Source organism: Nanorana parkeri, unplaced genomic scaffold (genome assembly GCF_000935625.1).
Source record: "Nanorana parkeri isolate BGI_ZX_2015 unplaced genomic scaffold, ASM93562v1 scaffold470, whole genome shotgun sequence".
NCBI lineage: Eukaryota > Metazoa > Chordata > Amphibia > Anura > Dicroglossidae > Nanorana > Nanorana parkeri.
This window is the reverse complement of record NW_017306738.1, coordinates 767277-789537: the sequence shown is the minus strand read 5'-3', so window position 1 is coordinate 789537 and position 22261 is coordinate 767277. Positions and strand designations below refer to the sequence as shown.

General features: G+C 43.5%; 2 protein-coding genes across 2 annotated transcripts; both read left to right on the top strand.

Moving 5' to 3' along the window:
* Nucleotides 1–735: 735 nt before the first annotated feature.
* LOC108790382 (sialic acid-binding lectin-like) lies at nucleotides 736–1143 on the top strand. Its single transcript, XM_018560630.1, has one exon. It carries the CDS (start codon nucleotides 736–738, stop codon nucleotides 1141–1143), a length of 408 nt encoding a protein of 135 aa, XP_018416132.1.
* A 13943-nt stretch (nucleotides 1144–15086) lies between these two features.
* On the top strand, nucleotides 15087–15535 carry LOC108790399 (sialic acid-binding lectin-like). The gene has a single exon (XM_018560650.1). It carries the CDS (start codon nucleotides 15097–15099, stop codon nucleotides 15499–15501), a length of 405 nt encoding a protein of 134 aa, XP_018416152.1. The 5' UTR covers nucleotides 15087–15096; the 3' UTR covers nucleotides 15502–15535.
* The last annotated feature ends 6726 nt before the right edge of the window (nucleotides 15536–22261 follow it).

The window sequence follows — 22261 nt, the reverse complement described above, 5'->3', positions numbered from 1 at the left end:
CGGCATCCCTAATTTGGACATGGCACTTGAAGGACATACAAAGTAGCTGCTTTGATGTCATACTAAAGAATCAACAATTTAACACCAGAGGAACACAGTACAAGCCACAACATTGCTAAAAATAATTGTTTGATACAGAGTTGAATGAAGGGACATCACCAGCCGACTCTGCTGTGGATCTGAATAAGCCATACTAGGCTATACAATATGTATTTGTTGCATCTATAATTTATTAGCCATTGAAGCGGACGATAACTTTTTAGTATTTTAAATGTATGTAGATTTGTGTATTGTTTCATACGAGATTAAACATTTGTAATATAAATTTAAATAAGCTCTGAAATATTTTTTTGCTCATAGATGGGATCTCTAAGTTTGAGGGTATTCAATAATAATTTTCTATATTTGTAAAAAGAGACCCGGGTGCTATAATGATACTATACAAGTAATTGCAAACCCCAATCGCTTATTTGTTTATAATATGAAATTAACCCATTACAATGAAATTCTGCAGCTGAGCTGCAGATTTGTTTTTTTACCCTGAGGGGTTAATATTTTTTCTTTAACCCCCTCATGACAAAGTATATCATTGTCACAAAGTGTGACACTTAGTGACAGTGACCTTGTATGCCAGGTCTGTCCGTATTATTATTATTTTTAAAGAAAGAAAACAGGGAGTAAAAAAAGTCAAATATAGAGTACACAAAGAAAAAAAAGTAAACAAGAAAATACATAATGTGTCCAAAATACCATCTTCTCCTGATATTTGGGATCATCCTGAGTCTCCCCCATCCATCCTCGTCTCAGAATTGGGCAACGTTTCAGCAGAAGCACATTGTAGGCTCCGCGAACAACATCAACTGTTACACCCAGATGCAGAACAGCATATTCATCATAATGGGTCGCTGCAAGCCAGTGAACACTTTCATCGTTTCATCTGCTACCACTGTAAAGGCCATCTGTAGCGCGGTGTCAGGCCGCGCCGATGTATCAAGTTCCTCAAGGTTCCAGCTCATCACTTGCAGACGCGCATCTGATGTGACTCCCCCTTGTCCATATAATACCAAAAATGACAATGATTACATCTGCATAAGATGCGAGAACAGACATCCTGTGCATTTTGTCAAAATGGGAAAATGTTAAGAAATTGTTTCTTGAAATGTTTTGCTGCAGACAAAAATCTTGTTTTGCTGTATTCAAATAAACCGAAACATAAATCATTATTACGTTTTATTGTTGTCTTTGTCGTCCTAGGGGAGATTTTCCCTCACTTCCTGTGTGGTCAACAAGGCAGGAAGTGGGCAGAATCTTAAAGTGAACCTTTATCCCCTTTTCCCCAAAATTCAGATCAATATGCAGCTCCGCTCTGATGTAAAATCATCCTATAGGGATAGATTCAATATTTATCTTTTAATCTCTTTTACTGCGCTCCCACTTCCTGGTTTTCTGGAGCACTGGTGACATAGCCAGGGCCTCATAGGTGTCCCCCAGGAAGGCTACGTCACCAGTGCCTTCCAGGGAGATCTCCAGTCCTAACTGGGGTGAAATCTTGCAAACTCTAAGAAAAAAAAACATTAAAAGCATTTTTTGCAGATGGTTGTAATGGTGTACGGCGCATGCGTGAAATGGGGTGCATGATGCCATACGCCTAATCTTGTGCATGCGCCTTACAACATTGCAGTCAGCTATTGACCCATTATCGGTGAGATCTTTCCCCAGCAGGGTACTTTGATCCAGGGGCCCGCTTCTTCCTCCTCCTCAGCCAGCCCACTGATCACGTCATGCAAGGCACCAAAAGTTTTTTTAACTTTTTTATTTCGGTGGGGTGGGTTTCCTGCAGACGGGGGACACATAGCACTGAGACAACCATACAGAGAGGAGACAGGTAAGTCATACTAACTTTTAGTTAGTTACTATTAGTTTTAGCTAGAAGAATGTATTATGGTAGTCAGGTTTATTATATGTGTGTGTGTGTGGGGGGGAGGGAAAGGTCCACTTGAAGATCACAAAACAATGAAAGTACTTTTTTATAAAACAGCAGGGACGGATTAGAACCTCTGCCAGGTTTTTATTGCTATTCTTGACCCTGGTGGGGATATTACTCTGACTGCTGGTCACTGCAACAGGAAGTGAGGGGAAATCTACACTGCTGTAGAAATGCATAGGCAACAATGAAAACTTATAGTAGCGGTCTCTGTACAGAGGTCCAGTAAACCCCCTGCTAAGTCAGATCTGTAGCTCTGCAATCAGCAAACCTCCTGCTACCTGTTCATTGAAGAGCTCCAGCTGTAACTCAGCAGGGGGCATTTGCAGCTCTACAGAGAGACCACTGCTTCCACATAGGGAATAAGAGTCCTTCTGTGCAGCATGCTGGCTGGCCACAGCCAATTCTACTGCTTTCCAAAACAAAAAGTTAGCTGTATGACTTTGAATACCTTTCATTTTGATGCACCTGGAATATATTTAGATGATTTAAACTGAACGTTCAGTTGGGCTTTCAGCCAACAAATTACAAATGAAGCATAAAAAGAATGAATAATTTGTATTGTTATCAGTCTTGATGACTTAGAGGGTTATTCACACAGCTACCGAAGGCAGTCGAGTGAATAACCGAGCAGAGGTGAACAGAGCCGAACGGCGTTCAGCTATTCACTTCAGCTCAGAACAGCTGATTTCAGACATTGGCTCTCATCAGGCGTACATCGGCTGCCCTCGGCTGGCTTCGGTCAGCCTAATATGCTTTGCATGTTCGGCTGAGCCGAAGTGCAGAAGGAGTTGCCGAAGCTCCAGCAGTTCTCTCGCTGCCTTTCGCCCCTATAGGGGCCGAACGGCATTGAGGCATTCAGCTCGGCTACTCTGCTCGCTACCAATAGAAAAAGGTGTCAACAAATGAAAAAACATGTTTAACCCCTTCGTGACTGACGACGTACAGTGTACGTCGCCAGCATCGGGGCTGTTTAAACTTGTAGAGCCGACTGTCGGCTTTACAACAGAAGCGATTCTGGCGACTTACCTGTCGCCAAATCGCTTCTGTGTCCCAGAGAGGGGGCCGCCCCCCGCAGGACACCGCCGCCGTGCTTCCCGGGCTCCGTTGCCCCTCCTGCGGGCCCGGGACCGGCGTCCTTGGTGTCCGCCGGAGCTGGGGAGGAGGTCAACGAACTTCCGTTCATCGATCCCCTCCCCGTTTAAATTGGTATTTTGTTGTGTTTTGGGGCTTTTAATTAAATTTTTCACTAAATGTTGGGGTTTAATAAGGAGTTGCGCTAATATTGCGCAACATAAAAATTTGCAACTACCACCATTTTATTCTATAGGGTCTTGGCATTCAGAAAATATATAATGTTTGGGGGTTTTAAGTCATTTTCAGGCCTAAAATGTGGAATATAACATGGGTGCAAAAAATGAAAAAAAAGGCCTCAGTCATGAAGGGGTTAAAAATTATTGAAATTAATGTAAAATAAAGAAATATTTCAAAAAAACTTTATATATACATGGGGAAAGGTGGGATCACACAAAACAATTCTATTGTATAAAATCAAATCAAAGTGGGTCTCCTATAATGAATTCAAAAAAAACTTCCACAGGTCCCCTTTTAGGGAGATCTCACCATGATATCAAATGATGCAATATATAGATAAATTAAATCAGCATAATAATACATATACAATTTATTAAATGTGAAAAAACACATTTAAAATGATATAAAAAACTATTTTACACTTGGCTTTCCATAGACAATAATAATCCTAATAGGTATAAATATATAGACCCCAAAAGCACCAAGGTCCGCTTAGAATGAACGTATCAAAGGGTGTATAGGACTCAATACCTAACATTCTCCGTTAAGTCTTCAATGTTGTTTTTAAAATAGGATCTGTGTATCGCATATATACAGTATATACAAGCATCACCTTTCAACATCTCGTGGAGTCACGAGGCGGCCCAACGAAGTCATCTCGTGGAGTCATCTCTTGACCCAACGAAGTACTGATGGGGTGGTCATAATAATCTGGCCACTCAGTGTACAGTATATGGTAGTGATCAAAAGATATCCCGCATCCAGTTAATGCAGACACAGTCAGGAGAGACTCAAGGAAACATATCTATCCAGAAATCACTTCTCATGTCTGTATCACATCTCCATAAACACTAAATAGTATATCTTAAGATGAATGTCTGATTAACCCTAGAGGATTTTATTCCCCAGACAGCTGTCCGTGTTGGTAAGATGAAAGTCCCAGCGGGAGACCCCCAACAGGGTTCCAAGCAGTGGCGTAACAATCGCCATAGCGACCCAGGAGGCCGCTATGGGACCCGGGTCACAGCTAGCATCTCAGGCTGCTAGCTGTCACTGGCGGGTGTGAAAAGGAACGTGTTGCTGTTAGATCACCGACAACCTGTCAGTGATTTGTGCAGCGGCGCGTTCCTCCTCACAGCCGCTGGAGAGTCAGTGACAATCAGCAGCTGTGGAGGAGGAGGCTGGGCCCGGCATCAGAAGCGGAGGAGGAGGCGGGCCTGACGATGGAAGAGGAGGCAGGGCCCGATGACAGAAGAGGAGGTGGGGCCTGGTGACAGAGGAGGCGGGGCCTGCCCGCGGCCATGGAGGCAGATCAAGGCTGTCAGGTGTGCAGCCCACCCAAGACCCTGAGGAGCCCATCACAGAAAGTCTATTGTGGGCTCGGCAGGGTCACTCTCAGGTGGGCTGTTTGGGATATCAAGTGGGCTCTGCAAGTGCATAACTAGAAATCACAGGGCCCCATACAAAATTTTGCTATGGGGCACTGCGATTTCTAGTTACGCCCCTGGTTCCCAGATGATGTACAAAAAACCTGAAGTCTATGTATACTTATCTTTCAAGGAAAGTGTTGAAGATAATTTAGTGGATCTGGAAAGTTTCAACAAGTGTCCATAGCCCAAGTCATTGTTTCAATCTCCATTCCATATGCATGTGAGCAAGTTTGGGGGAATATGGGGTCCATAAGAGGTAAAGAAAGCAACCTGGATCGTGTACATAGATCAAATCGTGGAGGAGATTGGGATCAATGCCTATTACAACCAGAATGTAGATGGATACACCTAACCAAATCCTATGAGGAACCAGGTATAAATTACATGATTCATTGTAGTTGTTTTTTGTGATTGAGTCCCACTAGACCTGCTTATACATCATCGTATGGTTCGTTTTGGTATTATCTGATTGAGGGGTTAATAAACATTATAGAATATAATACACTGATTATTGTTATTTCATTCATAAGTTATTATGTTTAGATGAGTGTCAGATATGACAATAGCCCCGTATAGATAGTCCCAAAGGAACCCCTTCATATTGTTTGAATATCTTGAACAATTAATTATATCTTGAATGGAACATATTACCTGTTACTATGCAACATTTGGAACGCAAACAGGATATGATCTGCGTTCCATGATGGTGACTGGAACGCATAGCGCTCATGAGCACGAGTGATATGATTTGGTTTGGATATAAACCACCTGTTACGAAGCACAAGCAGACTACACCCCTCTGAGGAAGCCCCTGCTGTGGGAGTAGCGTGGTGGTTGCTTTCTTTACCTCGGTTTATGGACCCCATATTCACCCAAACTTGCTCACATGCACACAGAAAACTAACATTGCCATCTACAGCTCAAGAGACATAACAGCAAAATGTCAGTAATATGTTGTTGTATTTCCAATAGTTATCTTTGCCAACTGTGTACATCCTACCCACATGCTAGGCCCGGGGGCAGACTGCCCTGAGCACATGGCAATTTCTGAGTTCTTATGCACTTCCCCAGCATGCACCACTGGCCGTGAAACACCTAGGGATTGGCTAAAGAGACATAAACACCCCTGGTGTTCATCCATTGGTAGCCCCACTCTGTGGCAGGGTCACACCACACTACAGGTAGGTGCAGACAATAGCAGAACACCTAGGAATGACCAAATGATTACAGACTACAAATCCACCAGACTGGTTACAGTTCCAGCAACACTAAACTTAAAGAGCCACTTCACATAGAACTTCCATCTTCATCTACTTATACAGTGGAGATATTTGGAGATAGTAGCTGTGTTTCACATGTATTATTATTCTGTAATTCCAGTGAGAACAAACCATCTGTGGTAATAATATGGCTCGTTTCTATGGTGCCCGGAGTTTCGATTTCATTGCTTTTTGCATCTTTTTTCTTAAAGGAGAACTATGGGGTCAGGGCTTTTCCCCATAGTTCTCCTTAGGGTAACGGGAGGACACAAACTAGCATCCTCCCATCACCCTAAGCTCAGTATACCGCAAAGCTACAGCTCGCGGTATACTGAGACGCCGGAGCGGATCCCGACATCGATGTCGAGATCCGCCCAGCTGCGTGAGTGACAGCAGGCTCTGCCTATCTAGAGGCAGAGCCAGCTGTACCCGCCCCCTCCCCCGTCCGATCCGCCAGTCAGCGCTGGCGGATCGGAGCAGGGAGGGGGGAATCCAGCCCCTCCCCTGTCACAGCAGAGAGCCGTGACAGGATCGAGAGGTGAGCGAACGCCGGTATATGTTCGCCCACCTCCCGATCTACTGAGCCGACCTGTGACAGTCTCATTGTCACAGGTCGGCTAGAACTATGAGGTGAGTGAAAAGCACTCACCTCATAGTTCTCCTTTAATCTGTTGGTTGAACTTGATGGACCTGATGTGTTTTTTCCAGCCTGATTAGCTATGTGCATGTTGTGAGCTATGCAAATACCTATCCAAGGTATTTGCATAGCTCACAACATTCCAAAGCATACAAAGTCAAGATAACCAGAACCTTTCAATTACATATTACACCACCAGGAAATGAATTTGTTATTTTCTACATCTAAAAATTTGCACAATAGCTGCACTGTGTGTCATGTGTTTCAATGGGTGGTATGGGTCTGGTGGTGGCAATGTCAAGAAAGGGGTATTGGAGTTTGACTATAAGAATTGATAACCATTGGGTGATATTTTTCTCTCAATCCTGTTGCTTTTAGAAGGTCATGAATAGCCGCTTTAACTTACTAATACCTTTTATTGGCTAAAACTCATTTGTTAAAGTGACATTAAACCCTCAGATTGTTTAACATAAAACAATACTGTAATGTGTGCCTTACTGTAATCCATGGTTGTTTCCCTTCTCTTTGCTGCTCTTCCTTTTAAATCTGTATGTGTTCTCATGCTGGGCAGAACTTCTGTTTTGCAGCAGACTGCCTTGTCTCTGAAAGGGATACATGGTGTCTGTGTGTTGGTTTGCAACCTGAGCCAGCACTACAGGAAGAGGCACTCAGCTGCAAAGGGAAGTTCTCCCCAAGCATGAGAAGACATGAGGATTTAAAAGGAAGAGCAGCAAAGAGAAGGGAAACTACCATGGATTACAGTAAGGCACACATTACAGTATTGTTTTATGTAAAAAAATCTGAGGGTTTAATGTAATTTTAAGTGTTTGGGAGATGGTAAAAAGTTAACCCACCTAACATGTTCTAGTATCTCTTGTGGGCACTATTGGCGGGGTCTCCTGGGTCTGCACCCTATTAGAAGGGCTTTCCACTCTTCTTGCTGGATTATTTCCTTTCTTTTATAATGGAAATTGTAACCGGAGGAGCTGGAACGCACAAAGGTAGGTGGGACTCCCAGGTTGACAAGAACAGAGGCGGGAACTAGGGTAGGGAGATGTCACTGTTGAAAGTATTTAAGACATAGAAGAAGCCAGGGGCGGACCTATAATAACTTTTGGGTTAACTGACTTTTGAGTAAAATATATCTGATAAAAAATATTTTGCCTTTTCTATTTGCATATTTATTCCTGATTAACACAGAAGAATATTTCAACCTTGGAAGTTTCTGTCCTGGTTTCCTCTGGTGGGTTGTGGGCCGTACATACTGGATTGAGTGCTGAATTTGGCCTGCTCACAGTTTGTGCAATCAATGGCATTTTTCTTGACACATAGAAAACAATCTGGAACAGATGTCTTCATTGGAAGATTTTCCCTCTGTTCATGTAAAATGTTTCTTATCATCTTCTGTTCCAGTGACACCAGAATAAATAGAGAGGGGGAATATCCGCAGCTGGGATACACAGTAATAAAACCTGACATGGGAGCTAACCCTTCCACTCTCTTTTCCTGGAGGGAAGGAAGAAGGGGGGCAGACACCTACTGTATAATATCTGAGAGCACACCCAAACAAGAGCAACTACAGTACATCATAATAAAACATAATGCATGAGCATCTTACGCATCCTACAAAAAAAAGTAGGAATGGTAACTCCCATGTGTCTGCAATGGGCTATGTTTGTGTATACGTGGCATGTATGATTAAACTATTTATTGCCATCAGCATTTATTACTTGGAGCGCGCATAGCAGTGGACACCCATTCTGTAATCATTACAAGTCTTGGTAAACAGGAAGCTGATGTTACTAGACAGTTTATGTGATCAGTGATCATTCCAACAGATACTGGATTATAAATATTACCCTGAAAATAGGAAGTGTACAATTAAAGGCTCTCTTCCTCTTTCCAAAGTATTAACGAGAGCCTGTTGCCAGGTCATTCATTTAAAAAAAAAGAAATCATAATAATTTGTGCATTTAAATGTTGGTAAATATCAAAAAAACACACACAAATACAGCAATAAAAATGATATTCAGTCATAACCTACAAAATAAAATCACATTTACAAATGTATATGAAAGAAGATGGGGGAATCCATTTTATGGTTGTCGCTGAGGGGATATCAATGGGGACACCCATTCCAGTGTTAGGAGTGGCATTTTCCTTCACTATTACCGGTAGAAGATTTCCATTTTGCCAAGTCTATGGGACAGGAAATTAAGGGAAATGTAGGACAGGTCAGTTGACAGAGTTTCTACACCCTCCTCACTCTCTCCAAAACTTAACATGAAGTGCAGTCTGGAGTTCTACTTTAAATATACATTTTACACAACTTGAAGAAAATCTAAAAGTGAAAGAAACCAAGACAGAACTTTTTATGGTCTCGGGCTTGGTCTAGGAAGGGAAACAGTCATCCAGTACTCTTTCAGAAAAATAGGAGAAGTTTGTGGTTTCATGAGATACATATGGAATCGTTGCACAAGATGGCACGTGGAGGAATGATAACATGGTGGGACAAGCAGAGGTGAAGAGTTTCTGCTACAGGAGCTGTATTATCTCTCAGCTGACAATGAGGTAGCTCCCAGCAGACTGTTACCCGCACATAATTGCCATATTCCTTCTTTTAACCCCTTCATGACTGAGCTTGTTTTCAGTTTATGTTCATAAATGACTGACACGCTTTTTACATTTTTGCTGTGTGATTCTTACACAGCAGTAATATACTTTCTTACTAAATGTACCCACACATATTATATATTGTTTTTTAGAGGACAGATAGGGCTACATATTTATATCAAACATGTGTATCTAACGCCTCACTTAGTTCGAATAAAATATAAAAAAAATGAGGAAAAAAACGTAAAGAACACACTTTTTTCACAAGTTTTGATTATTATTATTTTTTAGAATTTTTTTATAATAATTATTGTATAAAAAATATATTTATATATCATTTTTATTTTATTTCTTTTACACTTTTTTTGTCAGTTTATATCAAGCAGTCACTATGACTGCTTGATAAATTAACTTTTAAAATTGTTGGCTATTATTAGGCTGCTTCAAACTTAGGAACAGCTAAGAATAACCTTAGAGACTGATCCTGACAGCATGTCAGATTCAGATCTCACTAAAGGTTTCTGATCGTGCCCAGACGATCAGAAGTGATACATTTCAGGCACAGAGATACATTGTAACATTGTGACTGAAATGTATCACACAGCTTCATAGACATCCCGCCAGTCTATGGAGCTGTCAAAACGAATAGCAGAGAGGTGACTCATTATTGAAAGAAAGAAGCTTTTACAAAAGATCAATACTGGAGGCATTCATTAATGAATGGTAACCGCTGCGAATCAGCGGTTACCAGCATTACAGAGCCTAAAATAACTGGTCACATACAGTGTACGTGGCCAGTCATTTCCCCTTGAACCCCCGTCATGAAGGGGTTAAAGGGGAACACCAGTCAAACAGACAGTTACAATGATGAAAGACCTACACAGGAGCTAGAGGTTCAATTTGATCTTCCTTCCCATGTTGTTCTATATGGACACATATAGTCCAGTGCATATCTACTGCATATAATTTAGCTCTGGATGGATGAGGGTTGAGAATGTTATCATCCGTATAGATAGGTGGTCCTACTTTGAGAAGGCCAACCTGCCGTGGTAAGTGCACTGTACAACAGATAGTATAGTGTTTGGGACACCTAGTAAGAAGGGTGGCGTGGTTGATGGTTTGTACAGTTGTTTTAAGAATAATCAATGTGTTTCGGGGTGAAAGGGCCTCCCCCTACTTCAGAGTTCAACATCTATGGAGTATAATTACAACTAGACAGTGTTCATTAGATTAGCCTGTTTTAGGACTAAATGACACTGAGGTGTGAGTGTCATCATGGGGGATTCCCCCAAACTGCATTAGCTATTCTTCATAAATACTGTATACTTATTACTGAATTACGTGACTATTCTTGCTAGGCGCTCCTAACCCTATACTGAAAAACACAAATATCGTAAGGCTGGAAACAACACTTGTTGGAGCTCTGGCTGTAATATGTTCTCTCCAGTGATGTCCCCTGAAATAATTCCTTTCCACCACTAGATATCCTCAGTCTTTAAGGTGGAAGGATGTCTGGCATCCTGCAAGTGCAGGTTGTAACTGACCCACCCACTGAGGGGGCATTAGCACAGCGCCCTGCACTTACTGTGTAATGATGAATCATTGAGGACCATCCAGCACCACAGAAGAGGTGAAGAGGAGGGGGACCCAGTGCATCATGTAACCAGTCTAAATGCAGCAGGAAAAGATTATTATTTATATAGGGCTGACAATTTTTACGCAGTGCTTAACATAATGCGCATTCACATCAGTCCCTGTCCTCATGGAGCTTACAATCTAAGGTCCCTATCTCACATGTATATAGTGGGAACTCCATAGGTTTTAAACACCAATTGAACTTTCAGCTGATATCAGGTATTCCAGATAAATCAAAATAAAACATGTACAAAGTCTTAAAGTTCCTTTTCTTAAAAAAGCAGCCACAACCTGTATAAAGATACCTGTCTGCTGCCAGCATGCTGTAGAGAAGCTCCTATAGCACCACTGCTTCATTTTCTGCAGCATGCTGGCAGCAGACAGGCTTTTCTACTCAGACTGTGACTGTCTTCTTATGATACCTGTTTTTTTTTTTACCAGGCAAGAAAGAGGAAATCATCTGACACCCGAATATCAGGTCCTTCAACATTCACAATGTTTTGTGTTAAGAGGGCAGAGACAGAGGCTGCGTGCACTCGTGGTTTAGGCTTGGCGTTTTGCACTTCCTTGTTGACATAAGACTCGGGGGAAGCAAAAACGAAACACAGTGAGTGAAGATTGCTCGGACAGTGAAGTCCAACTACATAACAGGTATGGGAGCTGGAGAGGGACACACTATTGTAGATTGTAATTCTGCCATGTCCTTGTGTTTATTCTTATAATAATTCCAGTTGGTGTTGGTCACGCAACAGCTATATACACAGAATATATATACTGTATATAATATAAACACAGCCCTTCTACACAGTGCGATCTGCTGGATGATACCACTTACAGATAAATAATACAGTGGTGTCATGTCTCTACCACTAGCATGTTCACTGCACAATAACAGAGCATCGGAAGACTAATGAGGTCACTCATCTGCTCTCTCCTCCTATCAGTATATAACTTGTCGGCACTTTTGCATGCAGAACACCTGATTAGCCCCCCAATTCCTGCCCCAGTCAAGGTGCTGCTGTATAGGAGATTAATACCAAGTCAAATTCAGGTACTTACACTAATTGAATTTAGCAAATACATTTTAATTCTGTGTTAAGAGGACGGGGACAGGCTGCGTGCACACTCGGTTTTTGGTTGGCGTTTTGCATTTCCTTGTTTTTATAAAACCCAGGCAAAGCAAAAACGAAACACAGTGAGTGAAGATTGCTCAGACAGTGAAGTCCAACTACATAACAGGTATGGGAGCTGGAGAGGGACACACTGTAACACTGTAATGCATTGTAATTCTGCCATGTCTTTGTGTTTATTGTTATAATTCCAGTTGGTGTTGGTTACTCATAGCTCAATACTTGTCATCTTTTCATAGATCTTCTCTGGAGTTCTGACTATCTAACAGGATACAGACGCTAGAAGGACGGTAAGTCACTTCCTAGTTTTTTGATGGTCTCTTTCTGACTGTATTTTATAGCTGAACTCCCAGCAAACAGCTAAATACACAAAATATATATACTGTATATATATTGTAGGAAAGTCTTGTCCCCCCTCTCAAACTGTCTCACTGTGGCTCTCAGGTCATGGTAGGACTTCTGCATCCCCTGCGCCTGCTCCATATGTTGGCGAACAAGAGGATTATCTATCCAGTCCTAATATATACACAGCCCTCCCACACCGAATTATCTGCTGGATGATACCACTTACAGATAAGTAATACAGTGGTGTCATGTCTCTACCCCTAGCACGTTTACTGGACAGTAACATACCATCGGAAGACTAATGAGGTCACTCATCTGCTCTCTTCTGCTATCAGTATATTCCTTGTCGGCACCTTTTCAATGCAGAACACCCGATTAGCCCCCCAGTCCTGCCCCAGTCAGGGTGCTGCTGTATAGGAGATTAATACCAAGTCTAACTCAAGTACTTCTACTAATTGAATTTAGCAAATACATTTTAATTGTGTATCAATGAATATAGAACTTACTGTTTTAATGCACAATACCGGATCATGCATCAACGCTGAGCAGGCGGTGTCATTGCTTGTCAATGGCACACCAACACACTGTACAGTAAAAGGCAAAGCACCACAATACACACAAACTATGTGATGTGCTTCATGTGGTGCATCTTAAAAAAAAAAGGTCATCTCCAGGGGTGTAACTCCAAACCATGGGGCCCCATAGCAAAACTTTGAGCTAACTCTCTCTGTAGTGGCACGCAGTGTGAACTGAGACAAAAAATATAATTGATCTTAACCACAAGTATGTGTCAAAGACAGCAAGCAAGAGAGCTGCAAGCATAGTCAGTATAGTACTAGGGAGCAGTGCTGGGGGTAAAAGTAGCACAAATAATAATAATAACCAGAATTATATTTTATATTATGATAAAATTAATTCTCTTGCACGCACTCGTCAACCCTGATACAAACTCTTCCTGATTGGCTTTCTGGCCAATCAGGAAGCCGGGGGGTGGGTAATGACTCGTCACTGGCTTCCTGATTGGCCAGCTTCCCGACCAACCAGGAAGCTGGGCGGCGAGTCATTACACCAGGTGACAAGGAATCACAGAGCCGGCTTTCTGGCCAATCAGGAAGCTGGGGGCCGGGTAATGACTTGCCGCCCGACTCCTTGATTGACCAGCTTCCCGACCAATCAGGAACCTGGGCGGCGATTCCTTACATGCCGTCTAGCTGTTAAAAGTAGCACTAATAATAATAATAATAACCAGAATTATATTTTATATTGTGATAAAATGATTAATTATCTTTCACGCACTCGTCAACCCTAATACAAACTACAGCTTCATTATTTATTTATTTTTTTATAGAACTACAAACCTCAGCCCTCCTCCTATAAGGTTTTAGTTTGGTGAATCTCTGGCATTTGTGACTGTATTAGGCATGTTGGGTATATTTCATTCTGTAGCAGAAGTTCAGAAGGCAATAAATTAACACTGCTAAGATAGATAAGCAAATGCTTCTTACTGCACAGAGAAGGGTCTGTGACTAGACAATGCTGAGGTCTGACGTCAGCCCTTCTATACTGGAAACCTCACAGTTTAGTTTTTCTAATCAGCACCCCCTAATGGGGACCCCCCTCCTACCCCAGGCTCCATAGCAGCCACATTAAGGCCCCGTTCACACCAGGGCGGTTTGGTTGCTCGGATTTGTCCGTGCTGAACTGCTGCCATGAAAATTCCCATCCAATCCAATCCCATACATTCCTATGGGGACTGTTCATGCCATCGCGCATCTCCGCATGATCCGAACTGCCCACCGCCCGAAAAGCTCCCTGGGTCTTTTTCCATATAGATGTGAAAGGAAATGCGCTTATCAGTGCGTTTTTGGGCGTTTTTATTGCGTTTCAGCGCTGAAACGTGATTAAAAACGCCCAAAACCATCCTCTTAAAATCCACACGGAAACTGCGTTGAAATGCATCCGTCCTGGTGTGAATAGGGCCTAAGGGTATCATGGGCACTAAAGGGCTGTCCGTAATATTATTATTATTTTCAAAGAAAGACCTCTGTAATGCACTGGAATGCAACATGGCCGGCTCCCTGCGCTCAGGGGCGTGGCGGTGCACTGAAGTAAATGGCACCGCAGCCACCACCCCCTGCCCGCAGTGTGATCGCCGACACCCGAACGCTTGGCACATTAGTGCCTGCGTTCCCATCCAGCAATCTGCAAAAATAGTGCATGCAGCATTTTTGCAGATCGCATTGGACCGGAGCACAGGCACTAATGTTGCCGCGTGCTCGGGTGGCAGCGATCGCACTGTGGGCAGGTGGGCGTGGCTGCGGTGCCATTGACTTCAATGCACCACCACGCCCTCTCCAGCTCCTGAACGGAGGGAGCCGACCAGGTAGCGTTACAGTGTGTTACAGAGGCCGAACGCTCAGGAACTCACTCTTTGTGGTGTGAACCAGCCCTAAGGGTATCATGGGCATTAAATGGCTGTCCGTGTTATTATTATTATTTTCAAAGATAGAAAACAGGCAGTAAAAAAAGTCAAATATAGAGTACATAAAGAAAAAAAGTAAACAAGACAATACAATTAATATTAGTAATAAAGTAAACTAAAGTACAATAAATATGCACCCCTACCAAAACTCCCCCCCTCCACCCCACCCTTAAAAAATGTCCTCACTATAAAACTCTTTCTTTGATATTTTACAAAGACCATCAATACATTTCTATTGTATCTCTCTTTTCAGATACATTGGTCAGAATGTGTCCAAAATACCCTCTTGTCCTGATATTTGGGATCATCCTGAGTCTCCCCCATCCGTCCTCGTCTCAGAATTGGGAAATGTTTCAGAAGAAGCACATTGTAGGCTCAGCGAGCATGAACTGTGACGACGTCATGAAGGACCCCATATTCATCATAAAGGATCGCTGCAAGAAACTGAACACTTTCATTGTTTCACCTGCTGCCACTGTAAAGACCATCTGTAGCGCGGTGCCAAGCCGTAGCGATGTAACAAGTTCCGCAAAGTTCCAGCTCATCAATTGCATTCTCAAATCTGGTGTGAAACCCCCTTGTCCGTATGAATCCAAAAGTGAAAATAATTTCATCTGCATAAGATGCGAGAACAGACTTCCTGTGCATTTTGTCAAAATGGGAAAATGTTAAGAAATTGTTTCTTGAAATGTTTTGCTGCAGACAAAAATCTTGTATTGCTGTATTAAAAATAAACCGAAACATGAATCATTATTATGTTTTATTGTTGTCTTTATCCTCCTAGGGGAGATTTTACCTCAGTTCCTGTGTGGTCAACAAGGCAGGAAGTGGGCAGAATCTTAAAGTGAATCTTTATCCCCTTTTCTCAAAAATTCACATCAATATGCAGCTCCGCTCTGATGTAAAATCATCCTATAGGGATAGATTCAATATTTTTTTATTTTAATCTCCTTTATTGGGCTCCACTTCCTGGTTTTCTGGAGCACTGGTGACATAGCCAGGACCTCATAGGTGTCCCCTGGGAAGGATACATCACCAGTGCCTACCAGGGAGATCTCCAGTCCTAAATGGAGCAAATCTTACAAAATCTGGGGGAACAAAATTTTTCTTAATAACATTTTTTACAGATGATTGTATTGGTGTACGGTGCATGTGCGAGATAAAGCATATGATGCCATACGCCGGATCTTGCACAAGCGCCTTACAACATTACATTACATTTTATTTTATTTTTGGTTTCCTCCCGGTGGGGACACAGAGCGCTGTAAGTACTACTAACTTTATTAGTTTTAGTTAGTACAATGTAGGGATGCACCGATACCGGTTTTTCGGTATCGAGTAGGAGTACCGATATTTTTTTTTCAGTACTTGCCAATACTGATACTGGAAGTCCCATTGAGGAAGCCAAGCAGCAATTGATGACTCGTCACCCGGCTTCCCGATTAGCCGGGAAGCCGTCTCCATGATCCCTCGTCACCAGGTGACGAAGAAGCATGGAGCCGTCTTTCTGGCCAATCAGGAAGCCGGGGGTGGGTAATGAATCGCCGCTGGCTTCCTGATTGGCCAGCTTCACGACCAACCAGGAAGCTGGATGGCGAGCGCTGGCGGAATTACCAGGGTCGCAGTTGCGACTGGGCCCTGGCGTTGCCGCCTGTTGGGGGGGGCGGCCCAGAGAGGAAGCAGAGGGTCCGAAAGCTTCCTCCTGCTGTCCCCCCCTCCAGATAGTGCCGCTCCCTCCCCCGCCGCTCTGCATGTACGGACGGCTGTGTGGGGATAGAGAGGCTGCGCCTGTCACTTACCTGCCTGGCACCGCCAGGCAGCACTTTCTTCAGCTGGGAGAGGACCATCTCCACTTAGTCCCGCCCCCTGGCCGCCATAATGAAGAAGCTGAGCTGCTGTAAAAGTCAGCCGGTGTGGGGGGTAAGAAGCTGTTATTATTATTTACATATTAGAATGTATTGCTGGGACTTGTAGTCCTGCATAGCTGGTGGTATTCTGCATTGCTGTATAATGATTATAAAGCAATGCAGAATAGCACCAACCATGCAGGACTACAAGTTCCAGCAATACATTATATTATTAAGTTGGGATGCACCAGTGCCAATACTGGGTTTTTTCACACGTACTTGTGAAAATGCCCCATACTAAGCGCAGGCAAAATTACCAGGGTCGCATCGGTCGCATATGCGACCGGGCCCTGGTGTTCGGCCAGTTGGGGGCAGCCCAGAGAGAAAGAAGAGAGCCCCGCCACACGCAGCTGCCTCATGCTGCCTGCGGTGACACTTGTGGACCGCAGTTCAGACAGAGGGATGGTGAAGACACTGTAGTAGGGAGGAGGGGGGGTGGGGGGGTGGCCAGTCAGGGAACTTCTTTTGCATGCACTATTTTTTCTGACCGCAACGGAACGCAGGCATTGATTTGCCATGCTTTCCGGTGCAGGCGATCGCACTTCGGTGCCATTTACTTTAATGCACCGCCATGCCCCCTCCCACCCCAGAACGCAGTGAGCTGGCCAGGATGCGATCCAGTGTGTACCAGCACTAAATCGGGCCCGAACACACTGGAGCTGGTGTGAACTAGCCCTGAAAGTCATAACATACATACTGTTTATTTAATAGAAAAAAAAAGGTATCATAATATTTTTTTTGGGGTGGGGGGGCTTAATGGTTTCTTGCATCGGGGCCCTGAGGTTTCTAGTTATGCCTCTGGTAGCGAGTCATTACAGGGTGCCCAGCTCCCTGATTGGCCAGGAAGCCGGCTCCATGGAACCTCGTCACCAGGTGACTCGCCGCCTGGCTTCTTGATTGACCAGCTTCCCGACCAATCAGGAAGCTGGGCGGCGAGTCATTACTCGCTGTCTGGCTTCCTGTTTGTCCAGAAAGCTGGCTCTATGCTTCCTCGTCACCTCCCTGCGTTCTGGGGGGAAGGGGGCATGGCGGTCCATTCAAGTCAATGGCACCACAGCCACACACCCCTGCCCTCAGTGCGATCACCCGCAAATAGTGCTTGTACTGTTTTTTTGTGATCGCACTAGACCGGAACGAGGGCATTGCTGTGCCACACGTTTTGGTGCGGGCGATCGCACTGCAGCTGGGGGGCGTGGCTGCGGTCCCATTGACTTGAATGCATCGCCATGCCCCCTCCCGACCCAGAACGCTGGGAGCCTTAAGGTGCCCATACACCTTACAATTATCTGCAGATTTTCTGTGGTCAGATGGAAAAAGTGCAACAGATTGGCCCAGGTGGAGATTACTCCATCCAAACAGTTAAGTGTAGATGGAGGAATCTGTTGCACCTTTTCCATCTGACCATAGAAAATCTGCAGATAATTGTAAGGTGTATGGCCAGCTTTACAGTATGCGATCCTGCGCGTTCCAGCAGCTAACGATGCTGGAACGCACTGGAGATGGTGTGAACGGGCCCTTACACAACTCTCTTTAAACTGTGTCTCATCCCTCCTATAAGGTTTTACAGAGGTGAAACTATGGGATTTGTGACTGCATCAGTCATACAGGGTTAATTTCAATCTGTAGCAGAACTTCAGAGGGCAATATATCTGCACTGCTAACATAGATAAGCAACATTTCTTCCTGAGGTCTGACTTCAGCCCTTCTATACTGGAAACCTCACAGTTCGGTTTTCCTAATCAACCCCCCGAATGGGGCCCCCTAGCAGCCGTGTAGGCTGCTATGGCTAATGTTATGTCATTGCTGCACTGCCAACATACCGCTCTACCTGCCGGTATGTTGGCAAAAAAAAATCAGGAATGGTAACTTCCATGTGTCTGCAATGGACTATGTTTGTGTATACGTGGCATGTATGATTAAACTATTTATTGCCATCAGCATTTATAATTACTTGGAGCTCGCATAGCAGTGGACACCAATTCTGTAATCATTGCATGTCTCCATAAAACGGAAGTTGGTGTTACAGTACTAGACAGTTTATATGGTCAGTGATCATTTCAACAGATATTGCATAATATATTTAACCCTGGAAGGAAGAAGTAAACAATTAGAGACTCTCTTCCCCTTTTCAAGACCCAGGTGCCAGACCGTTCATTTAAAAAAAAAAAAAATCTTCCCATAGTCATATGTTCATTTATCATATACCTGTAAAAGCCTCCCTGGTGTAGACATCTAAAAACCCTGAGACTGCCCTACCACTACAACACGCATGCTATGTTTGTGGTGTGCTGCATTTTGCAAAAAGAGGCCATGCACATTTTTTGCAAAATGTTGTGATGTCATGGCAGGTGATTTATATTGCATTGGCTGCCCTACCACGATGCACATTAACACACGTAAAAACACATGTTAATGCTTATGTTATTAATACACTGCACTGGGTTGATTTATATGAATGGGCCCCCAAGGAAGATTTCTTAATGGGTGAAACCAGAGCACACATCCTCCTATGTCAATGCATTCCCACAACATCCATTTAAATTTCCCTTTTCATGGCGGCCTCCAGCCATCCAGCAGTGAACCCACATGAACGGGGTCTTATTGTGGATGTGTAGTACAGTGTTTTTCAACCTTTTTTGTGCAAAGGCACACTTTTTTCATGAAAAAAATCACGAGGCACACCACCATTAGAAATCTATGTGCGATTTCACCAGCCTGGTGAGACCCCTCAGGGCCCTGGCAAGACCCCACAGAGGCCTGGCTAGATCCCACAGAGCCCTGGTCTCACCAGGGCTCCATGGGGTCTCACCATGGCTTTGTGGGGTCTCACCAGGGTAGCAGATTTTGCCTTGTACACACATGCGATGACTCACCGGCCCAAGAGTGAGGAGGAGACTCAGCCCAAGTGATTCCGTCAGGTAACGAAGGGAAGGGGGAGGAGTCTATGTCCGTGACGTCACCGGACTCCTCCCCCCTTCCCCGAGTGGCGCTGTCGGCTAACGAAGGGAAGGGGGGAGGAGTCGGGTGATGTAGTTGTCCGTGATGGGTAACGAAGGGAAGGAGGGAGGAGTCCGGTGACGTCGATGTCCGTGACGTCACCGGACTCCTCCCCCCTTCCCCGAGTGGCGCTGTCGGCTAACGAAGGGAAGGGGGGAGGAGTCGGGTGATGTAGTTGTCCGTGATGGGTAACGAAGGGAAGGAGGGAGGAGTCCGGTGACGTCGATGTCCGTGACGTCACCGGATCTCCGACGGAAGACCCGGAAGCCGGCGGAGAGGTGAGTAACTTTGATCGATCAAAATAATTTTGATCGATCAAAGAAATTAACGATTTATTGACGGCACACCAGAAAATATCTCACGGCACACTAGTGTGCCGCGGCACAGTGGTTGAAAAACACTGGTGTAGTAGTCTGGAAGTCTCCGCCCACTGCTTGCAGAGGAAGACAAAATGCTCAGAGGGGAATAAATAAATATAAAGGTAAAATGAGAAATAACATTTAAAGCATATAGCTACTTATGTGATACAATGTAACCAAGTATCAGTGAGGGAAAAAGAAAAAAACAGCAATCCAGATAGTGAATAATAACATAAACTACTCTGCTCTTATCGGGGGAAAACTGGTGGACCAGAGCTATACCTCTGAGAGGGGCTTTATTTGCATACACCATCTGGTGAGTAACCATCGCTTGGGGGCTGCAGATTGGGCAAAGAAGATTTGCTGATTTTTTCCTGTGTTCAGCACCTTCCTACTATTTAAACATCATCTGTTCTTCATACTGACATTTTTCACATCACGGATTGAGACTTTTTAAAAAGTTTTTTCATTCATTTTTAATTTCTTCCTTCACTGGAACACTTTATATTGTTTTCTAAACTGAGTAGTTTATGTTATTATTCACTATCTGGATTGCTGTTTTTTTCTTTTTCCCTCACTGATACTTGGTTACATTGTATCACATAAGTAGCTATATGCTTTAAATGTTATTTAAACACGGATTAGGTCTCCTTTGAAGACTCCTCAGTGGTTAATCTTTCTGCACTATTGAATTATTTATCTTCACTGCACTATTGAATCATTTCTTCACTGTGAATGTTTAGGTTTTCACTTGAACAATTAATATTTGTTTTACCTTTATGACTCATTTTATGGGATTGAGCTGTAATACAAATTGTATTTTGATTTTTATTTAACAGTGGTATTTAGTTGATTCACGCACCTTTAAATCACTGTTTCCTCTTTCTCATAGCAGGTTTAGGGCCATTATAAATTTACAACAAATATTTTAAAAATATTTTTAGCAGTCTTCTAAAAGCGCAGATTATTGTTACAACTAAAATGAGAAATACCTTTTAGATTTCAAACTATCAGCCCGCATTTATTTCAGTCTATTTTATTACCACAGATGAATAATGGACATAGCACAGTACAGCACATGAATTTCCTCGATAAAACACAATAGTCTATCACACATCTCATGACATCAAGAAAAAAAACATGAATTAGCCAAACATGTGAAAATTAAAAAGGTAACTAAATAACAGTCTTCAATTTTGTACAGCTTAGTGCAAGCTCAGTGCATGGAAAAATGATATTCCAGGTCTGAGTAAGTGGCGGCAGTAGGAGTTGGAACGCCTAATTGGCCTTATCTTAATCCTCTAAGACTTTAGCAATGAGATCTGTGTATCTGTGTTCCCAACCCCGCCCACCTGTTGCAGACTGTGTTCCCAACCCCACCTGTTGCAGACAATCCAATAATGAAAAAGTAAGGACAGGATTATGACAATAATGACTTGCCCACAAGTGTCATTACCCGTACATTCTTTTTTTCCATCCTAGACACCTCTTACCCATTTCCCTAGTTAGGTTAATAAATAAGTTGTCTTGTTACCCCTTTCAAGAAATATTTCATGAAATAAATAAATATCCTGCCTCCCCTCTCCAATGCATATTTACTTGTATCCCGCAGATGTCCACATTGTTTACATACATCCCATACAACGGGGCCATCTCTGGAGGCTAGGAATGTTCTGGCCTCTGGAGATACTTACCTGTATCCTGCTGACGTCTACATTGTTTACATACATTCAACTCAATGGGGCCGTCTCTGGAGGCCAGAGCATCTCTAGCCTCCAGAGATGGTGCCATGGAAGGCCAGCTTCTAAAAACCAAAAACTGGGTCCTGCTGGCCCAGTAACACTTGCTTCAGCACATGGCAGAAGATCTTTGCTGGCACTGTTGGGGCAATCTTCTGCCCAATAGCAGCTGCATAATTCCAGCAGTGAAATTGGGAGAAAGCAGGGCAATGCCGTGATGTAGGACAGAGATGTTTGTAAAGTAAGTATCCATTGCGCACCAATGATTGGAGGGATTACTAACTGCCTCTGGTCACCAATGGATGGGATGGGGGTTTGCTGCCTCTCACCATCAATGATTGGGATGGGGAGGATGTTTGCTGCCATTAAGCAGCAATGACTGAGGGAGGGGAATATTTTGTTGCTAATGGGCAACAATGTTTGGGGGGGG